This window comes from Lactuca serriola, chromosome 1 (genome assembly GCF_051521515.1).
Source record: "Lactuca serriola cultivar US96UC23 chromosome 1, Lser_US96UC23_V15, whole genome shotgun sequence".
Taxonomy (NCBI): domain Eukaryota; kingdom Viridiplantae; phylum Streptophyta; class Magnoliopsida; order Asterales; family Asteraceae; genus Lactuca; species Lactuca serriola.
The window spans coordinates 76,387,755-76,400,171 of NC_136408.1; the positions used below are offsets into that span (position 1 = coordinate 76,387,755).

The 12,417-nt window shown below is 38.8% G+C and overlaps 1 protein-coding gene across 2 annotated transcripts; it reads left to right on the forward strand.

The window, feature by feature from the left end:
* Positions 1-1,226: 1,226 nt before the first annotated feature.
* Positions 1,227-3,983, forward strand: IPT2 (tRNAisopentenyltransferase 2). 2 transcript variants are annotated; one of them, XR_013702677.1, is made up of 11 exons: positions 1,227-1,514; positions 1,605-1,659; positions 1,787-1,866; positions 2,009-2,077; positions 2,186-2,258; positions 2,340-2,461; positions 2,544-2,618; positions 2,806-3,180; positions 3,267-3,362; positions 3,445-3,611; positions 3,704-3,983. XR_013702677.1 is itself a non-coding variant. In XM_079030878.1 (11 exons), the coding sequence occupies exons 1-11, from the start codon at positions 1,326-1,328 to the stop codon at positions 3,821-3,823; spliced, it is 1,401 nt and encodes a 466-aa protein (XP_078887004.1). In that variant the 5' UTR covers positions 1,231-1,325; the 3' UTR covers positions 3,824-3,983. The 2 variants fall into 2 exon arrangements, 1 of the variants encoding a protein (XP_078887004.1); XM_079030878.1 differs by having other exon boundaries at positions 1,231-1,514; positions 3,267-3,342.
* Positions 3,984-12,417: the final 8,434 nt, after the last annotated feature.

The following is a 12,417-nucleotide window of genomic DNA, read 5'->3' on the forward strand; positions in this document are numbered from 1 at the left end:
AATATATATAAACGTTGACAATCAACTATTATGATTTTCTTAATTTGGATGTTTATGTCGGTTACGTGATAACAACTAAATTTTAGCATGCAGTAAAAAAACATATAATTTTCTTTATGTACACTACATATTTATGGTTAACATCTTATTTTGTAAACATGAAAAATACTGCAGACATATTATATATTCAATAACAAATACCAACTAAGAAAAAAAAACAATTTGGTCTTCGCCGAACCATCCGACGAGAAATTTATTTATATTCGTTTATTCATAAGGAACAAACATGAGCAAAACAATTCGTTCATTTAGTTGAACGAATGGACACGAAAAATAGTCTGATTCACTTATTTACGTTTTGTATATCTCCGTTCATTTGCATTCATTTATGTTTGTTCATTTATATCCATTTGTTTATGTTCGTGTATTATATTACATTATAGTATATAATATTATAAACCACTAAGACTAAATGTGGAGCTTATAATAATGATTTACGTCTTACAACTATTAAATTTCATAAAAATATCATAAGTGACACTGTTAATTAGGATCCGTATATATAAACGTTGACAATCAACTATTATGATTTTATTAATTTGGATGTTTATGTCGATTACGTTCGTTTGTTTTTGTTTATATATATATATATATATATATATATATATATATATATATATATATATATATATATATTAGGGTTAGGTTCATTTGAGACCATCTATATTTTGTGAGACCGTGAGACGTATTTTTTTTATTATTTTTATAGTTAATTCAAGTTCTGAAAATAATATTAAATTTTTTTTTTTGAATTTTTCATTTATTTTGCATTTTAAAATTATTTTTTAGAATATGTACAGTGTAATATTCTATTAGAATATTTCACGTATTTTTCAAAAAAAAAAACGAGATTTTATTTATTTATTTATTATTTATTTTTATATTTTTATTTTTTTAGTTAATTCAAGTTCCGAAAATAATATTTAAAAAAAGAATTTTTGGATTTTTCCATTTATTTTGCATTTTAAAATTATTTTTAGATTTGGTCTCACAAAATTAAAATGATCTCAAATGAACCTGAACTTTTATATATATATATATATGTGTGTGTGTGTTATTATCATTTAGCACCTTAACAAATGTGAATAAAAAAAAATCCGTTTGTTATATGTTCTTTCCACAAACTGATGGGTATAATCAGAAATGCTTTACAAATATAGGGTTGCCAGAGTAATAAAGAGAAACTTTGAGGGGGCGTTCGATCCTCTTGATATCTTTCCACTCATCTCCGGCGGCCGCCTCGGAGGAGAGAGGGCGAGCGCGAGATGGAGAATGACAGTTGCAGAGATCCTAATGGCATTCCGAACCCGAAAGAAGAAGAAAACCCAAAAATTTCGAATTCCAAGCCAAAAGTAGTAGTTATAATGGGAGCAACAGGTTCTGGAAAATCTCGTCTCGCCATTGACCTAGCTTCACAATTCCCTATCGAAATCATTAACGCCGATTCCATGCAGGTTTGAACACAAGCATACAAGCACACTAGTACGAACATATATGTATTGGTATTACCTAATTTGTTCTTGTCTTGTGAACTTTTTGATTAGGTGTACGAAGGATTGGATGTTCTCACTAATAAAGTTCCACTTGACGATCAGAAAGGTTCGATTTTTTTTTCTCGCTTGAAAACAAATTGATTAAACATCCATATCATTTCACCATTCAATGTCTTCGTTCTTTCTTCCTCAATGTATCATCATTAATCATCTGTGATTCTCTGTCTATGTAGGAGTGCCACACCATCTCTTGGGTACAATCAGCCCTATGGTCGAGTTCACTGCAAAAGATTTTAGGGATTCTGCAATTTCCGTGAGTACTTGTCCTCTCTATATAATAAACAAGGATTGTCAATTTACTGCTTCCATTGATATCTTATGATTGTTTTTCTGGTATTGGTTCCATATTTTCCATTTGAATGTCCTTCTGATCATAATAAGTTTGCTACTTTCAGCTTATTAATGACATAACATCCAGGAATCATTTGCCAGTCATTGTTGGAGGCACAAATTACTATATTCAGGTAAAGCATTACTTAGTATCTTCATAACGATCTAAAGCTTATAGAATTTCAATCTCCAAATTTAGTGTAACATGTAGTTTTGTTCCTTGTTCTCCTTGCTATTTTCAGGCACTTGTGAGTCGATTTCTTTTAGATGATTCACCTGTGGATACTGATGAACTCAGCTTAGATGAAACATATGGTAAACAACACTTTTTTACTTCAAACTCTTATCCATTCTTTTAACAATTAGACATGAAATTAGTCAATTACTGATGAACAGGAGATAAACAACAACCTAATGAACTTATGCAAGAACAAGAGAATTTTAGTTACAGTTATGATAATCTTAAAGATCTTGATCCAGTTGCAGCAAATAGAATCCATCCAAATGACCAAAGAAAGGTAAGTGGCATCCTTTCAAAAGTCCTTAATTTTGCAAATCTTTCATAAACATTCAATAATAATTAATATTTCCATATTGCAGATTAATCAATACCTTCATCTATATGCTTCCTCTGGTGTTCTTCCTAGCAAATATCTTCAGGAAAAGACTATGGAGGTTAGTATCTCATATTCTTCCAAAACAATAATTGAATAATCCAAACAAGTTAAATACAAGAAATAGCAACATACTTTGATTGATTTGTTTATTATAGCATTATCATTCAAATACAAACTGAAAGTAGAATGCTATTTTTTGCAATTATTTACTTGACTGAATTATAATCTTGTATATGTCAGAACAGAACTGGGGAAATGCAGATAATTTGAGATTCAATTGTTGTTTTATATGTGTGGATGCTTCTCTCCATGTTATAGACAAATATGTGGACAAAAGGGTAGATCAGATGATCGATTCAGGTTTACTTCTAGAAGTTTATGACATTTTTAACCCTGATGCTGATTACACTCGAGGCTTATGCCAAGCAATCGGTGTCAGGGAGTTTGAGGTCTTTTTAAAAACTTATCTTTCCAAAGGGCAAAATGGTAATTTTGAGAGTCCCATTGACAAGTCAAAATTAAACATGAATGAAATCTTGAGTATCCCTGGTGAGAAAGAGCTTCTTCAAGATGCAATTGATAAAGTCAAATTAAATACCAGAAGACTTGTTCGACGTCAGGTAAAAATTAAAATAATATTTTTTTAATAATCATACATATATAATTGTTAATAATTTTAAAAGATGTAATTCTATTATTTTTCCAGAAAAGAAGGCTTATTCGGCTCCAGACATTGTTTGGGTGGAACATACATTATGTTGATGCAACGGAATGTCTTTCATGTATGATAAAGGGCAAATATGTAATTTTCAGTTCTTGAAAAGGAAAGTGAAGATCTATTCATCTTAACTTCTTAATGATATTAGGTTTGTTTTTATTTTCAGGTTTTACAGAAGAGTCATGGACTACAAATGTGGTTGAGCCTTCAATCCAGATAATAAAATCTTATTTTGAAAAAGATACAAATTTGGTCCCTGATTTTGATGCAACAAATGGTGTTAAAGGATTAAAATTGAAAGAAAGAGATTTATGGACACAACACATATGCGAGGTTAGATTTTATGTGTTTCAGGTTATATTTTGCTATTATTGTTAAAAAAAAATGAAATTTGTTCAATTGTTGAAAATATATATTACTTGTAGGCATGTGGGAATAAGGTGCTTAGAGGGGGATATGAGTGGGAACAACATAAACAAGGCCGGAATCATCGGAAAAGAGTATGCCGGCTTAGGAAGTCCGGAATCACTTCCTTGGATGAGTAACGGAAATGTGAAACTATGGTTATGTTTAAAGACTTTAAGTGAAGTCAACTAGTTAACACATGGTTCTATGTGAAGTATCAAAATATATCTATAAAGTTATAAACTTATAATTATTGTAATTAACTAATTATATAACTAATTTTACCATGGTTGTTATCTATTTTAACATTTTTTTTTTTTTTAAATGCTGCCATTTGTGAAAACAGTGTTGACATGTATTCTAGAAAGGAATATTATGAAAGTTAGCATTATGTTGTGCGAAAGATGTTTCACCTTTGTTGGTGGGAAACATAATAATTGAGTACTGGACGTGAGCCCATTTCAAATTGTTGCACGAATACGCCACACACGTGAGACCAATAATAATTCATTAATTCTATTGTTACTATAGTTGGTATTTTATGTAAATTAATTATAAGACAGTTAATTTTAGAGATATTGAACCTTTATAAACGAGTAACTTAACAAGTATACTTTATTTGTTTTAGAATTTGAAACAATGATAACTTGCTTTCGGAATCCCCAATTTCGGATTAGTTATGAGTGTTTTGGAATGGGTGGGTGGTTAGTGAGATTAGACGTAAAGGTATTTCGTAATCTGACATCGTATATTTCAGACTATGATCGTGCATTTCGGACTCATATACAGTTTAAAATCTACATTATTCTAGAGTGATATTTAGGAATAACAAAAAAAGCTTTTGTATGTAATTTCTTGTTCTATTTTGTAGTGATTGGTTTACACATTGTTTAGAGGACTTTAATATCTAGATTTCTATTATTTAAATTGAGTTGTAATTAGTTTTTTAGAGTATCTATTTGTAGTGGAGGGTAATGGTGCGAAAAGACTACCTTATAAATTAAATTACTTTAGATTGTAAATTAAATTACTTTAGATTATAGATTATAAATTAAATTAAAAGGCTACCTTATAAATTAAATTACTTTAGATTATACATGTTTTGGTGTAGATTTAACCAACATTATTAACTTCTATATGTTGCTTAAGTTGGTGGTTTCAAAGTCCATATGACATACTAATCAGATTTATCACTTAATTATGCAAATTATTGACTACACTAATATCAAATATTTTATTAATATTGTAACTAATATGGCTCATACTAAGTATAATTGTATATTGTTAATCGAATCACATGAGATTTAACCTTACGTTTATTTATTTATTTATTTATTGACTTATTCTAACTTCTACTTTTATTAAAATTCGGTGTTATAATAGAAAAGGAAAACAAAGTTCATTTATTAATGTAGCGTCCCAAATTTCAAATCAAAATTTTCATCTTAAAAATAGAATATAATGTCATATTGTGCTCCCAAATGTTATATAAAAGCATTTTTGTCCAATAATTGTAGAATATAATTTCCAAAACCAAGTAACATAATAAAATTAGTAGAAATTTAATTCATAAATCAACATCAATGCACACGCGGTACAATCAAGCCGGGCTTTCCTCCTAATAACAGATGTAACACCTTAATTTTTAACCATAGTTTTTTCATTTTTAATTTAACAAAGATTAGGGTTTCACAAATCAAGTTCTACATAATTATCCAAAACAAAATTGTCACATAATATCAGAGTTCATAAACTGTCTCAACAACAAATCCCCCGACGAGTGTGTACAATCAGACATTTGCCTTCCCACGGTACTCAGAAGTACCTGAAACACATAAATCAACAACCATAAGCACAAAGCTTAGTGAGCTCCCCAAAACACCACACACATCACAACATAAATAAACAACTATGGGTTATCAGCAACCCTAGGTACTATCAGCAGTTCCAATGGGCTAACAGTACGCCCGATGGGTTATCAGCAACCCTGGAGATTATCAGCAGTCTCAGTCACATACAAACATCATAACATAATAATAATAATAACTAGAACCAATTGGTCTTCACAGATACAACTATCCTACCACACATGTAAGAATAAGTAAGGAGACTCACCTGACACTGACGACAAGTAAATCTCACACCCGAACTGCCGGAACTAGACTCCGCCTAGTCAACGAAATAATTCACCCTAATTAATAATTAAGGTCTAAAACTCAATTCGCGAGTCCATATCCCACAACTAAGTCCTCCAAGGGAAAAAATACCATTTTGCCCTTCACATGGTCCAAAACCCTATATCTTGACCAAAAGTAAAAAAGTTAATGAAAGTCAACTGCCCAGCGCATACGCTGGGTGTACAACTCAATCAGAAGTCATCGGGGGCCGAATCGGCTACACGAGGTGTAGCTAGGAGTACACCTAATGTACTCAATCTGCTTCCTTTTTCACCAACTTTGTGTCTTAATCCTTTAAGACAACTAACCAAACCTTAGATCTGACCCATCTAAGATGTCTTAATCCATAAAGTCGTCGACTTTAAGCCTTTGCATGGCTAGGAAGGACTCAATGCAACAAACCTTAACTTCTAACATAATCTAAGCTACTTTACTCATGCATAAGCCATAGGGAATGATCAAACACCCATTTTTATGAATCTATAGGTCCTAAAATGCATGAAAGGATGGCTACTATTATGTGGAGTGCTCCAAGATCATAAAGGTCCAATCGTAGGGACAAAAGCTCATAAAACTTCAACCATGTAGATCAAATAGAAAACACATCAAGGTATAAACTTTATACCTAAAAAAGATGCGCAAGGTGGAAAGGTTCCTGGATTTACAAGCTTGCAAGCAAACACTTCTTCTTCTCTAGATTCATTATTTAACAAAATGCACCAAAACACTCAATAAACTCACAAAATTCACACAAGCAACTAAGACTTGGAATTAGGGTTTGGGGAGGGAATGGTGGTTGATAAGGATGATCAAATGGGGATATAATGTTGTTTAAATAGAGAGCAATCCTTAAGATTAGGGTTTGGAGTCTGGGCTAGTACGTCGGGCATACCACACATACGCCCAACATACTAGCGGTCATCCGCGATTCCATGTTGCACAAGTACGTTGCGCGTACTCTTAAGTACGCCCTGCATACGACCAAAAATGTAAACCTTTTCCTTAAGGGACCAATTATGCAACTTTTGATAAAGATAAAAACAACAATAAACATACCTAAAATTGGGATGTTACGACAAAAAAACGTGAAAAACATTTATTCCATAGCTATAAGAATAAAACTTATTGAGTTCCTCAAAATACCACATATAACATCACATATACAATACATACATATAAAGGCTCATAGTCAACACCTCCGTAGGCTTATAGGCTTATATCCATCATCCTAAAGACCTGTTATACTTCCATCTGACTTAAACTTCCATTTGACTTATAACCAACACCTCAATAGGACTATAGGCATAAGGCCATCATCCTAAAGACCTGTTAAAATTTCTACAATCATTAGCTTATACTCAAAACTCAAAACCTTAGTAGGCCTATAGGCACATGACCATCATCCCAAAGACCTGTTGAACTTCCAACTACATATCCTAGTGGAATTGAAGGCTTACGACCAACTTCCCCTAGGATCCTACACATAATAAACAATAAATTAACCAACCTAAACATACAATCTGTAACAGCCCGGAATTCCAAATATTGATATAATTATGATTTTGGGGGTGTTTTAAGAGGGGACTCGGCGAGTTGGAGCCTAGACTCGCCGAGTAGGATCGCAGACCGGGTCGCGGGTTCGCGACTGGACTCGACGAGTCCAGATATGGACTCGGCGAGTCTGCGCTGTTTAGCGAAAACCCTAACCGTTCAGGTTTGGGACGTATAAGAGGCACTTATTGGCCGTCATTGTTCATTTTAGCCTTCTGAGAAGAACCCTAAATCGATTGGGTGCATCTGGAGCAAAGTTTAAGGGCCATTGTTGATCTTGGAAGAGTTGTTGTGCAAGGAAGAGAATGGCTTGGCTAAAGGAACAGCAAGGGAGTCACGTTCTGAGGATTTGGGGACACAGAGGGCACATTATTCAGGTAAGAATTCGAGTTATGCTCTGCTATGTTGATGTGTCATGGAATTAGGGTTTATGGAACCCCTTTTGTGACTAGATTGAATGTTACCCTAGTCCCCCAAATGATTGTAACCCTGTATTGGGACCTTTGTAGGTCCAGAATGTCCCATGCCTGTGCATTTCGGGAATTGATGAAGGCTTTGGATTGGAATCCTTATGCCTTAGGTCAAAATGTGAATTATGAATCATGGGGTGTATCATGAGCACTGAAATGAGGACCTTACGTGGTGGATCAGTCTAGGAAGGCCAGACTTATGAATGGTCGGAGCAGTTCTGACCTTAGAAGGCGGTTTGAGCGGTTGCATGGCATGGACTCACCGAGTCCGATGAACAGACTCGGCGAGTAGCTTGAAGAATAACTGGGACTCGTCGAGTTGTTCTTCAGACTCGGCGAGTTGAGTCAGGGTGGCCCCGCGATTCTTCCAGGAGAAACTCGTCGAGTAAAAAGGGGATACTCGACATGTAGGAAGGGAATCTTAAGGGATCGGTGAGTTAAGGGCGAGTGGACTCAGAGTGGTCGAACTCGACGAGTCTTGGGGTGACTCGGCGAGTTAGGTCGCGGGTTGAGTGAAGTTCTGAGCACGGGGACTCGGCGAGTCTTAGGGTTGACTCGGCGAGTAGGGTCAGTCAGGGGTTGACCTTGACCTTGTCTTCGACCAAGGGTTGACCAGTGGTTCCAGGGGTATTTTGGTAATTGTTGTTTATCGTTTGAGTTCAGTGCATTGGTGGCTATCCAGAGGTGGAGATCGTATCGGTGATCGGAGCAGCTTGAGCTATCTGTTCAGTCGGCAGTTTCGAGGTGAGTTATCCTCACTATATCGCTAGGGTTTATGGCACCAATGCCAACCCTTTTTACCGGATGGAAATCCGGGTAGTTGTCATTATATGTTACAGGCCGGAAGGCATTACTATGTGGACCGGAAGGTCATGGCCTGGAAAGGCGTATGTATGCATTTAGTATGTTGACTGATTCATAGGGTAATGTTATGCTAGTGACCGGCCAGACCGGTGTCTTGTTTCGAGTAATGCTATGATATGTGATCTGTTGATCGATTGTTGTCTATGAACTGCTATATGATTATTTGTTATGTTATATATGCATGTTATGCTTATGGGCCGGAAGGCGATATGTTATGGGCCGGAAGGCGATTATATTATGGGCTGGAAGGCAATATGTTATGGGCCGGAAGGCGATTATGTTGTGTGATGGACCGGAAGGTCGGCGTGGGTAGGACCGGAAGGTTTACCCAGCAGGGACGGAAGTCCCCTGAGACACATGGACCGGAAGGTCAGGGCCTGGAAAGGCGTATATGTGGTTGGTATTCTGGGGGTATCTCACTAAGCTTTCGGGCTTACAGTTGTGGTTTTATGTTTCAGGTTCTCAAGAGTCTGTGGCAAGGCAAAGGCGTGATCGTACCGTTCCTCGCGTTGGTGTTTTATGATATGAACCTGGGAAAATACTTTGTTAAATAATGTATTGAAAACCTTTTTGTAACAATGTTATTAAAATGAGTGGTTTTTGAAAAGTTTTAATTGTTTCGAAATTTTGGATGTTACAAGTTGGTATCAGAGCCTTGGTTTGAGTGAATTGGGGAAACATTCGTGTGACTCCAGTCTCAAATCGAGGAGGATTTTAAAATGAGAAATTAAAATGGTTTTCAAATTTGGTAAAAGGAGGACGTGGAGGTACGATCAGCCGGAGCCAGTAAGTAACCCCAAGATACCATACATGATATTTGTTTATTTGAGTTTGATAGAACAGCATGCTAGAGTTAGGCTAGGGATCTTCAGGAATTCATGATAATGTTGCCTGATATGTGATGCCTGTAGCCTAGGGTCCCTTATGGGATGTTCTCAGTGTTCCTCTAGTGGTGAGGGTTGATAGTTGTTATGCATGTTCCCTAGGGTATTGTGGTAGTACTTCATACAAATATGGGTAGGTGTGGAAGGTAGTATGGGCCCGTACTACTGAAAGCACAGGACCCATACGCGTATCAGGGAAACCATGGTCTCTAGGGTAGGGTTGCGAGAGTTGGATCCCAGGATTTTGGGAAGTGTCTGAAATTGGTAGGGTGTCTTCATTATGGAGATCTCGAGGCATGATGATAGTGGATCCGGATCAGGATCGGGAGCTGGAGAGCGAGTTCCGGGTGGATCAGTGCCGTCGAAGGTTATCGATCGGACGAGCACGAGCGAGCGGGATGCGAGGATTCGTGAGATCCTGCGTGATGGGGTTGCTGCATTGTTCCGGGCTGAGTTGCCGGAGTTGTTTGGGTCGATCAAGACCGCCATGATTGAGTATTTCGATGAGCGATATGCGGCTCTCGCAGAGACGGTTGCCGCGGCGGCTACAACGGCTGTAGCAGCGGCAAGGGGAGGAGCTAGTCGGGGTTTTCAGTATCGGGACTTCTATTATACGAAGCCTCCCACATTCGATAGGGTTCAGGACCCGATTGTTTCTATGAGATGGTTATCAGACGTGGAGGGGTATTTCTCCACGAGTTTATGCCCTGCTGATCAGAGGGTGAGGTGTGCTCTGAACCTGTTGAGGCTAGGAGCGAAGGATTGATGGAGATTGACTACGAGGTCATTTTCCGATGCGCAGAGGGCTGCGGTTTCATGGGATCAATTCAGAGAGATGTTCAGTACTCGCTATGTTCCGCGGGATGAAAAGGAGAGATAGGCTCGGAAGTTCCTTGAGCTGAAGCAGGATTTGGAGTCGGTGACTGAGATCACCAGGATGATTATTGAGAGGGCGATGTTTTGCCCTGAGTTCGCTTCGGAGCAGGCTCAGATGTCCCGATATCTGAGTATGCTCAAGGGGGATATCAGACAGTTCGTGTCTGCGCAGAGGTGCGAGACCTTGTTGGTGTTGCAGGAGGCCGCCATGCGGCGTGAGTTAGAGGTTGAGTTACAGTTGCGTGAGCTGAGGCAGGCTCCGATGCAGTCGCAGCCAGCGCCGAAACGGTCCAGTACCGTTGATGTTAGAGTGGGGGATCGGAGCCGCCACACTTGTGGGAAGTGTGGGGGGGGTCACACCAGAGTTGCTGGTCCGGTGGTGCATGCCGCAAGTGCGGAAAAGAGGGGCACTATGCGCGGGACTGTCGGCAGTCAGTGCCGATTCAGGATTCGAGGATTTGTTATCATTGACAGTAGGTTGGACATTTGAGGGTCAACTGTCCACAGCTTCCTGCAGGACCGGTGCAGGCTCTAGCACCGGCCACCTTGAGGAGTTCAGGAGGAGGACAGGATGGAGCGGAGCCCCAAGGGCTCAGGGTCGTGCTTATTAGCTTGCGGCAGAGGGAGACGGAGCAGTGCCGGAGGCAGCTGCGGGTATGATGCTTTCTTGATTTCTTGATTAGCTTGCGTTGATTGTGGCGTATTGTTTGTGCTGGTAGTGTGGATTTCGATGCGATATTCGTTGTTTCGCGGGTTTGGCATGGTTATGGGTTGGTGTTTCAGGTTTTCGCTTTGGCATTCATTGTTCCCTGATGGTTTGGTATGGTTATAGTTTGGTGTTTTGGTGCCGGTAGCCTTGTGCGGTTTTCGATGCGGTATTCATCCCTTGCAGGTTGTGGGTTTTGGTTACGGGTTATTGTTTGGGAATTCCGTTGGTTATCGTTCGTGAGAGTTGATAGTGGTAATGCGGCACTGGGTTGAATGTCGGGTAGCATCTGCAGTCGTGGAGTGGATAATTGAAAGACCAGATTCTTTTGAGCGGATTGATTAGGGAGGAGATGTGCTTTGCTGAGGGTTGCTTATGCTTGAGGGAAGCAGTCAGTGTGTAAGTGTTCTCTCTGTGCGGGGTTGTTCTGGAAGGTCGTTAATGGCGATCGGTGGCTGTGAGTCAGTGTTTTAAGTGGGGGAGAATTGGAGAATTCTCCGGGAGATCGTTGAGTATGTGAGGGTGCTTAGCTGTTGGGATTCAGCAGTGTTCTATCAGCTCAGAGTATAGGCTGACAAGAGCGATTGTCGAGTACGCGGGGCGGGATACAGACCTAGGGCATTTGATTGTGGAGGCCTGGGAGCAGGCCGGGATCAAGTTTGAGTAAGTAACCGGGGTTATGCGATCAGAGTATTTGTATTCTTGATGTACGTGATGGGTTGTACTGCATTAATCCCACGGGATTTATGTTGTGCATGTTTCTAGAGTTGGAACCGGAAGGTTCCCAGAGTTAGAACCTAAGGGTTCGCAGAGTTTGGGTGTACGGACCCACAAGGATATAGCCTCGAGTGGCTAGTATGTGTATGAGAGTCGGTCCAGTCATGCTGGAGACTCTGTTGGTATTGCTGGATCAGTTTGAGATTGTGGATGGTGTATGTTGCAGTGTGATTACATTGGAAGGTCTGGCCTCGGGATTGGTGATCTTGTTTAGCTGAGGCAGTGATTTTGATGAGTGGAGAGAGTGCATGAGATTGAGAGCCCCTGCAATGAGAGCCAGAGTATGTGAATAGCGGTTGCGCAAAAGGGTGGTGTCGCTTGGGGCGAGCACCGTGACACTGGTTGGAGTGGCATTATGGCCAAGAGGGTTCCTTGGAAAAAGGAAAAGAGAAAGGTGTGTAACTCCGAAAGGGAGTGCAAGTTCACGAA

Excerpts from the sequence above, each read along its gene's own strand:
- IPT2 (XM_079030878.1), top strand. The coding sequence starts at position 1,326 with ATGGAGAATGACAGTTGCAGAGATCCTAATGGCATTCCGAACCCGAAA. Across the intron at positions 1,515-1,604 it reads TTAACGCCGATTCCATGCAG|GTGTACGAAGGATTGGATGT; the intron begins GTTTGAACACAA and ends CTTTTTGATTAG. Across the intron at positions 2,259-2,339 it reads CAGCTTAGATGAAACATATG|GAGATAAACAACAACCTAAT; the intron begins GTAAACAACACT and ends ACTGATGAACAG.